Raw genomic sequence first — 16,520 nt, 5'->3', positions numbered from 1 at the left:
TCCCCGCAGTCTTAAGAAACATAGAAAAATAGAAGCAGGAGTGGGCCATTCGGCCCTTCGAGTCTGCTCCGCCATTCAATATGATCATGGCTGATCCTCTATCTCAATACCATATTCCCGCTCCCTCCCCATACTCCTTGATGCCTTTGTGTCTAGAAATCTATCTATCTCCTTCTGAAATATATTCAGTGACTTGGCCTCCACAGCCTTCTGTGGTAGAGAATTCCACAGGTTCACCACCCTCTGAGTGAAGACATTTCTCCTCATCTCAGTCCTAAATGTCCTACCCCGTATCCTGAGACTGTGACCCCTCGTTCTAGACCCCCAAGCCAGGGGAAACATCCTCCCTGCATCCAGCCTGTCTAGCCCTGTCAGAATTTTATACGTTTCAATGAGATCCCCTCTCATTCTTCTAAACTCTAGTGAATATGGGCCTAGTCGACCCAATCTCTCCTCATACGACAGTCCTGCCATCCCAGGAATCAGTCTGGTGAACCTTCGCTGCACTCACTCTATGGCAAGTATATCCTTTCTTAGGTAAGGAGACCAAAACTGCACACAGTACTCCAGGTGTGGTCTCACCAAGGCCCTGTATAACTGTAGTAAGATATCCATTAAATGAGATGTGCAGAGCCATAAGATTGAAAGACATGGCTGTATCTAAACCTAATTTTAAACTGTTGAGACATTTGACTTTGACTCGAGTCTGAAAGGTGCTGAGAAGCGGTAGTTTGTGACCGCTTGGTTCTGAGCAAACCCCCCCCCACCCCCTCCTGCTCCTTCCGAGGGAAAAGTTTGTTCAGACAATCTGCTTGGGGCAGAAAAGCTCACAAGCAGCAGGACCCAGATGTTACAGATTCAAAATGCAGATGTTCACATTTTTTATACAATGCCTCGCGGTTCAGCACCAACTTTGCCCACAGCCACAGAAAGCCCCGGTTTCCATATTTAAGAAAAGATATACTTGCTCTCGAGGCAGTTCAGAGAAGGTTCACTCGGTTGATTCCGGAGATGAGGGGGTTGACTTATGAGGAAATGTTGAGTAGGTTGGGCCTCTACTCATTGGAATTCAGAAGAATGAGAGGCGATCTTATCGAAACATATAAGATTGTGCGGGGGCTTGATCAGGTGGATGCGGGGAGGATGTTTCCACTGATGGGTGAGACTAGAACTAGGGGGCATAATCTTAGAATAAGGGGCTGCCCTTTCAAAACTGAGATGAGGAGAAACTTCTTCACTCAGAGGGTAGTAAATCTATGGAATTTGCTACCTCAGAGAGCTGTGGAAGCTGCGACATTAAATAAATTTAAAACGGAGATAGACAGTTTCCTAGCTGATAAGGGAATTAGGGGTTACGGGGAGAGGGCAGGGAAGTGGACGTGAGTCTAGATTCGGATCAGCCATGATCCTATTGAATGGCGGAGCAGGCCCGAGGGGCCGTATGGCCTACTCCTGCTCCTACCTCTTATGTTATGTTTAACACGTAGCAAAGTATAGTTTGAAGGTTGCACGTAAAAGAGGGGGCAGAAAACCCCTCCCCACAGAAACTTTTAAAGAGTTGCAAGAAGGTGAGGGGAAATGAGGAGAAATGTCTTCACACAGAGGGTTGTTAAGATCTGGAACGCACTTCCTGAAAGGGCGGTGGAATCAGAGTCCATGGGAACCTTCAAAAGGCAATTGGACATGTGCTGGAAGAGGACTATTTTGCAGGCTCATGGAATCAAGTCTGGACCTTCCAGTTAACAGCCCATTGCTGTAACATTTCAGTGACTGGGTTGTCTACCTCCCGAGTTTATTAAATTTGGTTAGATGGTGTGTTGGGACGCTTTGGAGATGTCTTCAGTTGCTGAGTCAGTTCACAGACTATGCCTGAACCTTGATGAAATATACAGAACAGCAGGAGGACGAGGCTGTCTGATCAGTAAACTAAAAATGATTCTAGAGCAACAAACACAAAATAATCCTGGGAATACGCAGACGAAATAAATGTTTGTCCCTTGCCAAACATCAATACTGAAACAACAGGCATGAAGTATGATGCAAACCGGATTTAGGGATTACTACAGCTCCTTCCCAGATTCATCCCTTCTCCAAGAAATTGATCCATGTCCATTTCCAGCTACAAAGGTTTAGGAAGCGCAATCTCATAATTAGGGAATACCCCAGTCTGAATTCTGTTTCCCTCAATGGCTTCAGGGCCACAGCACACGTTGGGTTTCTTTTTGGTTTCTATGTCTGTGTTTCTGATTCAACAGCGTTTCAATGACAAATATGCACAAAGGATTTTGCTACACTCAGGAATTTTAAAATGGTTCCAATTTTAATACATTCCTTATCACAAGTGTATCCCGGACACCCGTTGGCTATATTAGGTAGTGCTGGGCATTTGTTTTTTTTTGCGTTCCGGTCACCAAACGGACGGGACACGGCTGCGCGATAACCCTACCAGCTGCAGTAGGAACGAGACGTACCAATGGAAACCCAACGAGCAGCCACAGCCAAGACTTTGCTGCTTTTCCTCAGCATTCATTCTCCAACATTTCTTCCTGACTTTACCAAGTTATGAAGGGAGGGCACGGACGATGGCAAGCTAAGCTGTTTTACAAGCGGGCACTTCCGGCCAAAACAAAAAAAGAACTATTTGAGTCGCTAATCCTAGGCGGAACAGGCAATAGGAAAGATACGTGTACTGTCATTAAACATCTGTAGTACGGATGCCGTCGTCATCTATGTTGTATTGGAACTGTTGCTCCTTCTGGGGTACTGGCTGCGACCTGTGTCTGCGACGCTTGCCCTGACCATTCACATCTTCCTTCACGGCCGGCTGTGAATTGGCTACTTCAGACGGTGCTTTCAGGGGGTTCTGATGCCCACCCAGCTCCTCCACTGGTGACAAAGGCGGCTTGGCAGCAGCTGGCACAGGAGTCCACGGCTGCCACGACGGCACCACGGAGGTAGACTTGGAGAGCAGACGTTTTTCCTCTCCTTGCGGCCTGGCGCCAGACAGAGGCCACGCCGACGGCGAGGGGGAAGGGTTCGACCCGGTCGAGGAATCGGCGGGGAGGAATGAAGACGTTCTGCCGGTGAAGGCGGATTGAACTGGACCTGCCTGTGAACAGTATGGCAGAAAAAGACACAGAACTTGAGCACGGGAAAATAAAAATGTAACCGAGATTTCATTTCCAAACACCATGCAACCTGCGATAATACGAACAATGTCGGACAGGTAAAGACCCTCGGGTCCCTCCAGCCTGTCCCACATAATTGTGATACCTTGTGTATCACAAAATATACACTCCCCACCCCACTCGAAGCCATGTGATCATTCTGTATAGCCATGTGCACTAGAAACATAGGGATGGATTTTCTCAATGGGCAACTTTTGGAGGTGGGACTCCCACTCGTCAGGTTTTAGTCCCGCCTCCATCGACTTGTGGCCAACCCACGCTATTTTCCCTTGATTGACTTTGTTACGCCCGCCCAGCGGGCTTAGCAGGCCAATTAAGGGAAAGCGGGTTACAGAGCTCGTCAACGTATGACGTGTCATCTGTCAAGAGCTTTTGACAGATGAATTGTCATTGTTTGAGAACTCTGTGAAGCTGTCAAACACTGACAATCTGTCCTCTAAGTTGAGCCTTTACTCAAGATTCAATGAGAGAGCTCTCCTGAGCAGAAAGCAGAAGGCTGATGCAGTTGACAGTTCAGCGGCCATTCTGCTTTCTGTGCCGGTGAGCTGAGGGACTCCCGAGACCTGAAGGGATGAAGCCTGGAGGAAGAAGCAAAGGTAAGTAAAGCTTTTAAAACACTCAACACTCACCTCACACACTCACCTCTGCAGACATGCACCCATCACTCACCTGCACACCGGACATCTCGGCCCCTCCGACCCCCACAGACCCAAGGCTCGCCTCGCTGACCCTGGCGAGGTTCGGAGCCGTCGGGAAGCCCACACTTTAAGTGGCAAAATAGCGATTATCCAAAAGACTGCCTGTTAACTACCTGCTAACGGGCAGTTCATTGGCACTAATCCCCTACCCGCCTCGAAGATGGCGCGGAGGTGGGTTGGGGGCGGGATGGGTATCCGCTCCCAGATTCTGCCATTTTCCCGACAGTCCCACCTCCCTAGGGCTGGCAAAATCGCCTCCATAATGACAGCAGAGAACATAAGAATTAGGAGCAGGAGTAGGCCATACGGCCCCTCGAGCCTGCTCAGCCATTCAATAAGATCATGGCCGATCCTCCACCTCAAATCCACCTTCCCGCCCAATCCCCAAATGCCTCGATTCCGCTAGAGCCCAAAAATCTACCGACAGGAGAACAAATTTCCCAACACATTCACGGTATAAAAGTGGCTTGCCGTTAAAAGATCCGCACACGTTCTTGAAAGCGGTGAAGCTTCCCTGTGAGGACCTGCTCCGGAGGACCTGGAGCAGCGCCGGGCGCATCCCCTTAAAGCCGCTCATCCCCAGGAGCCCCGACGCCGGCCCTGTCCCCCCAAAAAAACCACCCCCCCAGTTGCGAGCTCACACCAGACGTTCGAAAAGAGTTGCTGTGTGGCCTTAGGAGAGAGTTAACGTGTGAGGGAAGAGAGAGTTAATTCAACTCCACTGTGCAGCGAAGCCACAGCTTGCGATAATGAGCAGCCATCTGCGTTCTGACTCATTCCCCTGGCACTTCAGTCAGTGGGCAAATGACGAGTCGACAAATGCAGTTGTTTCTTTCCCCTTTGGATTTGCTGCAGACTCCATCCGATACTCATTAAAATGAACTGACAGCCGGCCCAAACTTTTATGTGCCATCAGCAGCTGGTGCAATTGAGAAAAATAAATGGTAAATGGCTTTTTTTTTTCCGCTCTCATTGTATTCTTAACAATTTGCCCCCACGCCCCCCCCATTCTTTTTCTCATTTATTTCTACTCGCTCCATTTAACGTGACTTTCATTAAAATGAAGGGACAGGCCAGCCAGCTCCTAGCCCACTGCTAATGCAACGCTGGAACCGCCCCCTTAGAGGTAGAAGCATAGAAATTTACAGCACAGGAGGAGGTCATTCGGCCCATCGTGTCTGTGCCGGCCGACAAGGAGCTATCCGGCCTAATCCCACTTTCCAGCTCTTGGTCCGTAGCCCTGCAGGTTACGGCACTTCAAGCGCATATCCAAGTACTTTCTAAATGTGATGAGGGTTTCTGCCTCGACCACCCTTTCAGGCAGTGAGTTCCAGACCCCCACCACCCTCTGGGTGAAAACCATTCTCCTCAACTCCCCTCTAAACCTTCTACCAATGACTTTAAATCTACACCCCCTGGTATTGACTACCTGCTAAGGGAAGTAGGTCCTTCCTATCCACTCTGTCTCGGCCCCTCATCATTTTATACACCTCAATTAAATCTCCTCTCAGCCTCCTCTGTTTCAAAGAGAACAACCCCATCCGATCCAATCTTTCCTCATAGCTAAAATTCCCCAGTCCTGGTGGGAGTGACTCGAAGTGATTTGCCCTCCAATATCTCCCCCCATGATTGGGCACTAGTATGAAGAATTGGAATCGGAATCTTTTAAATTAAGTGAAAAAAAAGTTGTTCCGGCTGACTTCAGGAAACAGGAGCATTGATAAACTAAAACTATTGACAAACTTTGAAAGGGTTCGAGTAATTTGAAAATAAAGCATTTTTAAAATGGAATGGATAAAAAGAATTACAATTTCAACTTTATAAAAAAAAAGTGCCTATACTTTAAGTGACGAGCCTTCTTTGTGTGGCAGGGACTAGATAGGGTGATTTGCTCAGCCTGATCAGTGCAATGGAGCTGAATCAGGAGCACGGCATCCTGCGTTAGGGCAGGGGAAAATCGGCATGTTCATGCCTCAGATTTCAAATTCTTATCCTCGTCTTTAAACCCTTCCATAGCCTCACCCTTCCCGATCTCTGTAATCTCCTCCAGCCCTACAACTCTCGGTGTGTCAGCCATGGCTCAGTGGGCAGCACTCTCAACTCGGAGGTCGTCCGTTCAAGACCCACTCCAGAGACTCGAGCACAAAAATCTAGGCTGACGCTCCAGTGCAGTGCTGAGGGAGCGCTGCATTGTCTGAGGTGCCGTCTTTCGGATGAGACGTAATCTGCTCCCTCGAGTGGAATTAAAAGATCCCGTGGCACTATTTCGAAGAAGAGCAGGGGGAGTTATCCCCGGTGTCCTGGCCAATATTTATCCTTCAATCAACATCGCAAAAACAGATCATCTGGTCATTATCACACTGCTGTTTGTGGGAGCTTGCTGTGCGCAAATTGGCTGCTCTGTTTCCTACATTACAACAGTGACTACACTTCAAAAGTATTTCATTGGCTGTAAAGCACTTTGGGATGTCCTGAGGTCGGGAAAGGCGCTATATAAATGCAAGTCTTTTTTCTTTATCCTCTGCCTCCCGCTCTCTCTTCGCACCACCAGTGACGCTACCTAGGTCCCACCTTCTGGAATTCTCTTGCTAAATCTCACCACCTCTCTCTCCTCCTATGACCTTCCTTCAAACCCACTTCTTTGACCAAGCTTTTAATCATCCCACAGAGGCACAGAGGCACAGAAGGAGGCCATTCAGCCCATCGAGTCCGCGCCAGCTCTCTGTAGAGCGATCCAGTCAGTCCCATTCCCCCGCTCTATCCCCGGAGCCCTGCAAGTTTATTTCCCTCAAGTGCCTATCCTGTCTCCCCTTGAAAACATTGAGTGTCTCCGCTTCCACCACTTCCGTCGGCAGCGAGTTCCAGGTCCTCACCACTCGCTGCGTAAAAAAGTTTTTCCTCACTTCCCCCTGTATCTCTTGCCCAAAACCTTAAATCTGTGTCCCCTAGTCCTTGTACCATCAACTAGCGGGAACAGCCTTTCCCCGTCTAGCCTATCCAAACCCGTCATAATCTTGTACACCTCTATCAAACACCTCCTAATCTCTCCTCTTTCGGCTCAGCTCTCACTGTCCTCCAGCCTCTGTCCAGCGCTCTGGGATGTGTTTCTACATTAAAGCCTCTATATGAATGACAGTTGTTGCAGTTCCTTCTGATCACGACCCAGCAAACCCTGCCAGAAGCTTGACCATGTGACCGCCAGGCGATTGGGGTCAGCCCCAACATCTCCTCTCCCCCCTGCCACACTCGCACAGTCAGCTTGCTCACACTCACCCACGGACACACAATTAGCTTGCTCACAACAACACAGTTAGCTTGCTCACACTCACACACGGACACACAATTAGCTTGCTCACACACACACACACAGTTAGCTTGCTCACACTCACACACACACAGTCAGCTTGCTCACACTCACGCACACAATTAGCTTGCTCACACTCACACACACACAGTTAGCTTGCTCACACTCACACACACACACACACAGTCAGCTTGCTCACACGCACACACACAGTTAGCTTGCTCACACTCACACATGGACACACAATTAGCTTGCTCACACACACACACAGTTAGCTTGCTCACACGCACACACACAGTTAGCTTGCTCACACTCACACATGGACACACAATTAGCTTGCTCACACACACACACAGTTAGCTTGCTCACACTCACACACAATTAGCTTGCTCACACGCACACACACACACACAGTTAGCTTGCTCACACTCACACACAGTTAGCTTGCTCACACTCACACATGGACACACAGTTAGCTTGCTCACACTCACACACACAGTCAGCTTGCTCACACTCACACATGGACACACAGTTAGCTTGCTCACACTCACACACACAGTCAGCTTGCTCACACTCACCCATGGACACACAGTTAGCTTGCTCACACTCACACACACACCATCAGCTTGCTCACACTCACACAGGGACACACAGTCAGCTTGCTCACACTCACACACACAGTCAGCTTGCTCACACTCACACACAGTTAGCTTGCTCACACTCACACACGGACACACAGTTAGCTTGCTCACACTCACACACACAGTCAGCTTGCTCACACTCACACATGGACACACAGTTAGCTTGCTCACACTCACACACACAGTCAGCTTGCTCACACTCACCCATGGACACAGTTAGCTTGCTCACACTCACACACACACCATCAGCTTGCTCACACTCACACAGGGACACACAGTCAGCTTGCTCACACTCACACACACACACACACAGTCAGCTTGCTCACACTCACACACGGACACACAGTTAGCTTGCTCACACTCACACACACAGTTAGCTTGCTCACACTCACACAGTTAGCTTGCTCACACTCACACACACACACAGTTAGCTTGCTCACACTCACACACGGACACACAGTTAGCTTGCTCACACTCACACACACAGTTAGCTTGCTCACACTCACACACACACACAGTTAGCTTGCTCACACTCACACAGTTAGCTTGCTCACACTCACACACACACACACAATCAGCTTGCTCACACACACACAGTTATCTTGCTCACACTCACACACACACAGATAGGCAAGGAACACAATGGCCACCAATGCTGGAGATCTGGTCCCCACCAAGTTTCACTGCCTCCAGGAAAGGAGAAGGAGACAGATAATTGACAAGAGAAAATTGATGAGCGAAAATATAGATGCTGCCACTTAATACCATTTTGAACTCCTTTTCTTACAACCTAAAGCCATTATCCACAATCCCATCACTGCATCTGACAAAGCCACATGGCTGATTTTCCTGAAAGGGTCTGTATTGAGAGCGGTTTATCTACCAGTAGTTTTGCAGTAGTGACCACTAACAACAACATAACTATTAGTGACTTTTCAAATTGTTCTTAGTTTTGATTTGGGGTCAAGCTCCCTGTATTTAACTGCATTTTTTAATACGCGACGGACTCTAACAAATAGAAGTGTGTTAGGTGTAGGAGGGAACATACTGCGGCATTGCACGAGCCCCTGAGTACCTTGACTGCCTCGTTGATTGCATTCATCCAGCTCTGCATCTCCGCTGGACTATCTGCCTGTATCGATAGAACAAAACGCAAATTACTTCACCTTCCACAGCACAGTAAAGACTGAGGCACATAAAGTGACTCACTTCAACAACCCTTTCTTATCTTTGCTAACTGGCTCAATGTACTTCTCCCCTTTGCACAGTTACAATTTGTGTGCAGCATTAGTCAGTCTCATTATATGGGCCAGTCAAACGTCCGGTCGTCCTGGGGCCAATATTTATCCCTCAACCAACATCACTAAAAAACAGATTACCTGGTCATTATCACATTGCTGTTTGTGGGAACTTGCTGTGTGCAAGTTGGCTGCCGCGTTTCCTACACTACAACAGTGACCACACTTCAAAAAGTACTTCATTGGCTGTAAAGCGCTTTAGGACGTCCTGAGGTGGTGAAAGGTGCTATATAAATCGCCAGTTCTTTCTTTTGAGAAGGTATGTTTGTAGTGAATTTTAAATATAATCGTAAGTGATTTCACTACTAAACTAACTTAATCATTAAAAATAGTTAAATAGGCATCACAATAGTTCCAGTATTGGATGGGAGGCAGGCAAACCGCAGTGATTGCTCAGGGGATTTGTAAATATTGGTTCTGCCTGTTTATGTTTGGCATATCTGTATTTCAGCTTAATCGCAAAACAGTCTGACACAGCAATCGCACCACTGGGAAATTAAAAAATGTTAGCACCCTCAAGTGTGACGATCGGTAGCATAATATTATGCACTCGTCGGTGAAAAAAAAGCCCTTAAATTTTGAAAGACGTTATTTGTAGTCAGGTTGCTGGCAAGTTCTGGGTATGTGGTATTCCAAGCCCACCAGGAAATGGCTCTGCTGATCTTTTGGAAATCGTGCTTCAAATACAGTGACGGCTGCGGAGTGTGGTCTCCCGCAGGAACCTTGGTCAGGGTACACACACCCGCCCACCCGATTCCACTCACTACAGCTGGTCTATTTGTAACCCAAACACATTCTGCACTGCAATCCAACAGTGCTGTCCAACGTCTGCTGAAGGTCCGGTTACTTAAAAAATGTCAGGAGGGTTTTTTTTCCCCCAGTGTGAAGCACCAGTATACAGGAAACTCTCGATTTACCAGCACCTAAATAACCGGAAATCTCTGTTAACCGGCAAAATTCAGGAGTAGGTTCAGGTAAGTTTTACTTCATATTAGTGGCCGTTCCTGGATCTGTGGCTGTGTAACCGGGGTTCCTGCACCTGTTGCCGTGCAACAGGGACACTTGGTCTGTGGCCGGGGTTCCTGCACCTGTTGCCATGCAACAGGGACGCCTGGATCTGTGGCCGTGTACGGGGCTCTCGTACCTTTTAACTATACCTCTCTGTAATCCAGACTTTTTGATAAACCGGCACCACGCCGGTCCCGTCGGAGCCGGATAAAAAAGAGTTTCCTGTAATTTTACAATTATAGCGCGGAACTGCTTCTTGAAGAGATTCGGCAAAGCCGACCGCCACTCCCCGTGCTATAGGACCCGTGCGGCGCTTTCTACAATAGCACTTTGCAATGCTGCGCTAACAGTAACTGTTCCACCCGAGCTGGTGGCTTTCCACCCAAATGCCTGGCTCGTTTTTTTTTAAATTTGTTTTTTTATGGGATGTGGGCGTCGCTGGCAAGGCCAGCATTTATTGCCCATCCCTAATTGCCCTCGAGAAGGTGGTGGTGAGCTGCCCTCTTGAACTGCTGCAGTCCGTGTGGTGAAGGTGCTCCACGGTGCTGTTAGGGAGGGAGTTCCAGGATTTTGACCCAGCGACGATGAAGGATCGGCCGATGTATTTCCAAGTCAGGATGGTGTGTGACTTGGAGGGGAACTTGTGGGGTGGTGGTGTTCCCATGCGCCTGCTGCCCTTGTCCTTCTAGGTGGTAGTGTTCGCGGGTTTGGGAGGTGCTGCCGAAGCCTTGGCGAGTTGCTGCAGTGCATCTTGTAGATGGTACACACTGCAGCCACGGTACGCCGGTGGTGGAGGGAGTGAATGTTTAAGGTGGTGGATGGGGAGCCAATCAGATTACTGGCAGCCAAGAACGGGGCCACCTCTACCTCCAACCACAAGCCACCTTGCATTTATGGTCCAGTTGGAGACGGGGCTGGCGACGGAGATGTGGACCGAAGCCAACTATTTAGATAGTGGGCGCTACCTCTACTAGCAGGAGTGCTGCTGACTTTGGAGGGAACAGCAACAAATGTTGACTACGAATTGATTGCTGGAACATAGATTAAGGCCCAGAATTGATCCAGGAAACCTTTCCAAGGCAAAGTTCTGCACCTTTTGCCTCCCAGGTTCTACTTCCTGTTACACTTTTGTTTTCTGGCCGTTTTATATTTATGGGGGAAAAATTTGGTTGCTCTGCACCTCCCGTTGGTGCCCTAAGAGGCGCTGCGCCGCCAGCGCTGACATCATCGGCGTGCGCAGCACCCCGGCCGCGATCTTCGGTAGCGCCCCCTGACTTACCGCTGGATGCTATTTCCGACGGGGTCAGGGGGGTGTACCTGCGGCCAGGGAGGCGCTAATTAAAGGTGAGGTGCGGGGCGGCCATTTTTGTTGCTGGTCGCCTGCCAGCACCTGCCCCCGCTCCCGTCCCCGGCCTCCTGACCCGCCCCCCGCGGAGTGCCGGCTGCACTCCGTGAGCCCGGCACTTCTCTTGAGTGCCGGGCTCTTTTGCCGGCAGTCCGATCCCTGGAGGCCCAGCTGGGTCCCAGGTCGCGCTGCGCATGGCCCCTCCCCTTTAAGAAGGGTAGGAAGGCCTGCAGTACCGCGGCGCGACGTGCCGCGATATTGACTCGCAGCACCCTAAGAGGGAGGCGGGACACTTCCAGTAGTGCCCTTTCACCCTCTCGGAGCGCTACCTGGGAAAATCGGCCACGGGGGCGCTAATTTTTTCAGGGCACTAAAAGTAGCGCCCCGCCAAAGTTGGTGCCCCAAAAGGGACGTGACTCAATTTTCCCCCCTATAGATGTGTAAAATTAGTTTGGATAAATGATCAGGGATGGTGCCACCGGAGGCCACACGTCCCCTGCAACCCCCACCCAGGAGCGTCTCCTGCTGTCGGTGGCTTCTTTCCCCACCAGCTGTCACCCGTAAGGAAAGAAAAAAAAGAGCGAAACAAAAGAGGAAGAGTTAGGGAATGAGAAGAGAAAGAGAGAGAGACAGTTGTGAATGTAATTCCTTACTGAAGTGTTTTGGGATATGCAGAGGACAAGAGCAACTCGCCAAGGCTTCTTCGGCAGCACCTCCCAAACCCGCGACCTCTTCCACCTAGAAGCTCAAGGGCAGCAGGCGCATGGGAACACCACCACCTGCAGGTTCCCCTCCAAGTCACACATCATCCTGACTTGAAAGTATATCAGCCGATCCTTCATCGTCGCTGGGTCAAAATCCTGAAACTCCCTACCTAACGGCACTGTGGGAGTACCTTCACCACACGGACTGCAGCGGTTCAAGAAGGCGGCTCACCACCACCTTCTCGAGGGCAATTAGGGATGGGCAATAAATGCCGGCCTTGCCAGCGATGCCCACATCCCAGGAACGAATAAAGAAAAACATAGAAAGTGCTATGTAAATGAAAGCTTTTTTCTTAAGCAGGTACATCGGAATGACCGCTGTGTCATCCTGGCAATTCTCAGTTCAGAGACACCGAGCGTAAGGAGGGAAGACAGGCAGAACTTTGGAACTTTGGGTGAAATACTTGTGGAACAAGTGACCAGGAAAGGGCCCTGCAGCAGACAGTAGAAATGGGGTTAAGAGGCAATCAGATGTATTTCTGGAAAGGGACATAACTGAGGGACAGATAGGATTGATTTCTCAAACAGGATGTAATGGTCTATCACCGCTCCAAAAAACAAACTTCAGTTCAATACCATTATTTTGGTGAATTGCCTATTATCAAGTGACGAGTTATAATTCAACGCACATTATTTAACAACAACATGATTTATCTTTAAATGGTTCAGCAGTCAGGGGCAGGTAGTGGAAGTAAACAGCACTGGTTCGACGGTTAAAGGGACTGCCCCCAATTTCAGTAACCATGGTAATCATTTACTTTGATGTAGTGGAAGGAAACTTGGTTCTTTTGTTAAATTAATTTTGCTTAAGGTATTGGGCATAGATTTATTTTATTACATAGGATTACACAGGATATACAGCACAGAAACAGGCCATTTGGCCCAACCAGTCCATGTTTATGCTCCACTCGAGCCTCCTCCCATCCTATCAGCGTAACCCTCTCTTTCCTTCTCCCTCATATGCTTGTCTAGCCTCCCCTTAAATGCATCTATACTATTCGCCTCAACCACTCCCTGTGTAGCGAGTTCCACATTCTCACCACTCTCTGGGTAAAGAAGTTTTTTCTGAATTCCCTATTGGATTTCTTGGTGACTATCTTCTATTGATGGCCTCTAGTTTTGCTCTTCCCCACAAGTGGAAACGTTCTCTTTGTATCCACTCTATCAAAACCTTTCATAATTTTAAGGACCTCTATTAGGTCACCACTCCGCCTTCTTTTTTCAAGAGAAAAGAGACCCATCCTGTTCATCATCATGAAGTCACTGTGAGAGAAATGACAATACAGGTGAGAGAGAGACCATGACTGCATTGGAACTGAATATCCGGCGCTGCGTACAACAGGCTGCCCACCCGGTAATGCCCGTTTGCGTCCCCGCCCGTGACGAATTTCGAGGCCCACATTTCCTGATTTACCATGTGCCACGCCATGGAAGATCAACGAGCAATTTTAAGGTTTAAAAAAAAAATCTGCAGCACAAATATACAGGGGAATCCCAGAGAACATCCAGAATTACTTTGTGAAGTTCTACTGTACAACAGTGCGACCTGCTGGCCGGAGAAGGATACGCAGCACGAGAAAAGGATTCCTGGGCCTTTGCGTGCAGTATTGCTTTCCTACCATCAGGTGGTGCTGTCGCGCGCATTGTCAATCCGGTCCTCCGCAGACCAGTGCAACGGTTACAAAGAAAGCTTCTTTTTCCACCGCCGGCAAAGTGGGGACTTCACTTCACACCATCACCTCACACCGTCAAAATATCTGCTGAAAACACTTCGAGCCGCTTCGTGCTTCAAAATAAAACACAAAGAAACCTAACAGTGCGGCACTGAGGGAGTGCCGTTCTGTTGGAGATGCTAGGATTTGGATGAGATGTTAAATTGATGGCCCGTTCCGCCTCTTCAGGTGGATGTAAAAGATCCCATTGCATTATTCGAAGAACAGTTCTTTTCTCTAGAAAAGAGAAGACTGAGGGGTGACCTGATCGAGGTCTTTCAGATTAGGAAGGGGTTCGATAGGGTAGAGGTAAAGAAAATGTTTCCACTTGCAGGCGGAGACCAGAACTAGGGGCCATCAATAGAAGATAGTCACTAATAAATCCAAAAGGGCACTCGGGAGAAACTTCTTTACCCAGAGAGTGGTGAGAATGTGGAACTCGCTGCCACAGGGAGTGTTTGAGGCGATTAGCGTAGATGCATTTAAGGGGAAGCTAGATAAACACATGAGGGAGAAAGGAATAGAAGGTTATGTTGATGGGGTGAGATGCAGAGGGGCGGGAGGAGGCTCGTGTGGAACATAAACACCAGCACGGAGCAGTTGGGCCGAATGGCCTGTTTCTGTGCTGTAATACTATATTATTTAAGAGGCGGGGAGTTTCTCGGTGTCCTGGCCAAGACTTATCCCCTCAACCAAGACCAAAGATGGATAAAATGATGATTTATTTCATTTGCTCTTTGTGGGATCTTGCTTTGCGAAAACTGGCTGCCACGTTTGCCTAAACAACAGCGACTGGACTTCCATGACTGTAATTCCTTGGCCGTGAAGTGCTTTGGGACATGCGGAGGATGTGGAGAGTGCGGTGTAAATGCAAACTTCTTCAACAGGTACATCGGAATTACAGCTGTGTCATCCTGGCAGTTCTCAGTTCGGAGACTCCGAGCGTAAGAAGGGAAGACAGGCGGAACTTTTTCACCTAAAGGGTGAAATACTTGTGGAACAAGCAACCAGGAAAGGGCCCTGAAGCAGACAGTACAAATGGGGTTAAGAGGCAATCAGATGTATCTCTGGAAAGGGATGCAAGTGAGGGACAGGTAGGATTGATTTCTCAAAAAGGATGCAATGGTCTATCACCGCTCCAAAAACAAGCTTTATTATTTTGGTGTATTGTATATTATCAAGTGACGAGTTATAATTCAATACACGTTACTCAACAACAACATGATTTATCTTTAAATGGTTCAGCAGTCAGGGGCAGGTACTGGAAGTAAACAGCATTGGTTCGACGGTTAAAGGGACTGCCCCCAATTTCAGTAACCATGGTAATCATTTACTTTGATGTAGTGGAAGGAAATTTGTTTCTTTTTTAACTTCATTTTGCTTAAGGCATTGGGCATAGATTTATTTTATGCATTCTGGCAGACAGCACGTACAGGAATAGGCGGGGAGAGTCTGTACATTGCGCACAGGAACAGTGTGCTGTTTGGGGGTAGTTTGGCAACGTTCCCTGGGTCAGGGAAGGATCTTCCGACGCTCGTTTCCAGTTCCACGGGGGGGTGTCCGAGTCTCTACGGGGAATGCGGGGGGGGGGGCGGGGGTGGTGCTGCCTGGCTGCTGTGGGCCTCCAGTGTCAGCTGTGGTTCAGTGGGCAGCACTCTCTCACCTCTGAGTCAGAAGGTTGTGGGTTCAAAGTCCCACTCCAGGGACTTGAGCACATGAAGCTAGGCTGACACTCCCAGTGCAGTGCTGAGGGAGTGCTGCACTGTCGGAGGTGCCGTCGTTCAGATGAGACGTTAAACCGAGGCCCCGTCTGTTCTCTCAGGTGGACGTAAAAGATCCCACGGCATTATTTCGAAGAAGAGCAGGGGAGTTATCCCCAGTGTCCTGGGGCCAATATTTATCCCTCAATTCAACATCACTAAAACAGATTATCTGGTCATTATCACATTGCTGTTTGTGGGAGCTTGCTGTGCGCAAATTGGCTGCCGCGTTTCCCACATTACAACAGCGACTACACTTCAAAAGTACTTCATTGGCTGTAAAGCACTTTGAGACGTCTGGTGGTCGTGAAAGGCGCTATAGAAATGCAAGTCTTTCTTTTTTCCAGGAGTCGGCTCCAGACCACTCGGTACTTCCCGAGCTCCAGGGGATTTGCCAGGAGGTGGCGTCCCTCCATCACACTTTCAGTCCGCCCTGTCCCACAGATATTTCACCCGAGCTTGTTTTGGGGAGGCTGGATCTCCACCATGGAACTGCGGTACGTTCCCGCTAGCCGTGAGGGTTGGGCCAGCCTGTGTGTTACAGGGGGGAATATAGGTGCTAGGCATAGGTATATGGAGTTAGGTCACAGACCGGCCATGATCTCCTTGAATGACCGAACAGGCTCGAGGGGGCTAAATGGCCTCTTCCTGTCCCTGTGTTCCTACCTTGCTAGCAGACACCAGCTCAGATCTGCAGGGGATTGCCGTTGCTCCCTGTGGCCATCTGTACCACTGTCCAGAATAGCTGAGTGAAGGGATAGGAGTTGATCATGTACGGCATCTACAGGCTGTAGCCTTTCCG

At 49.0% G+C, this 16,520-nt stretch overlaps 1 protein-coding gene across 3 annotated transcripts in view; it reads right to left on the bottom strand.

Moving 5' to 3' along the window:
* Positions 1 to 2,299: 2,299 nt before the first annotated feature.
* Positions 2,300 to 16,520, bottom strand: part of LOC147097981 (pleckstrin homology domain-containing family A member 2-like) — a 148,936-nt gene continuing 134,715 nt past the window's right edge. For 2 of the 3 annotated variants that reach the window (XM_085971172.1, XM_085971173.1), the window contains exons 11-12: positions 8,880 to 8,963; positions 2,300 to 3,109 (exon numbers count right to left, since the gene is read on the bottom strand). In XM_085971172.1, coding sequence (XP_085827298.1) covers positions 2,696 to 3,109; positions 8,880 to 8,963 — 498 coding nt within the window. In that variant the 3' untranslated portion in view covers positions 2,300 to 2,695. The remainder of the gene's footprint in view (positions 3,110 to 8,879; positions 8,964 to 16,520) is intronic. The other variant, XM_085971174.1, reaches the window with a different exon arrangement.

Source organism: Somniosus microcephalus, chromosome 30 (assembly GCF_052327205.1).
Source record: "Somniosus microcephalus isolate GS21.2 chromosome 30, FLI_Smic_1.0, whole genome shotgun sequence".
In the NCBI taxonomy this organism is placed as follows: Eukaryota; Metazoa; Chordata; class Chondrichthyes; order Squaliformes; family Somniosidae; genus Somniosus; species Somniosus microcephalus.
The sequence above is the reverse complement of the archived record's forward strand: the minus strand, read 5'-3'. Positions and strand labels throughout refer to the sequence as shown.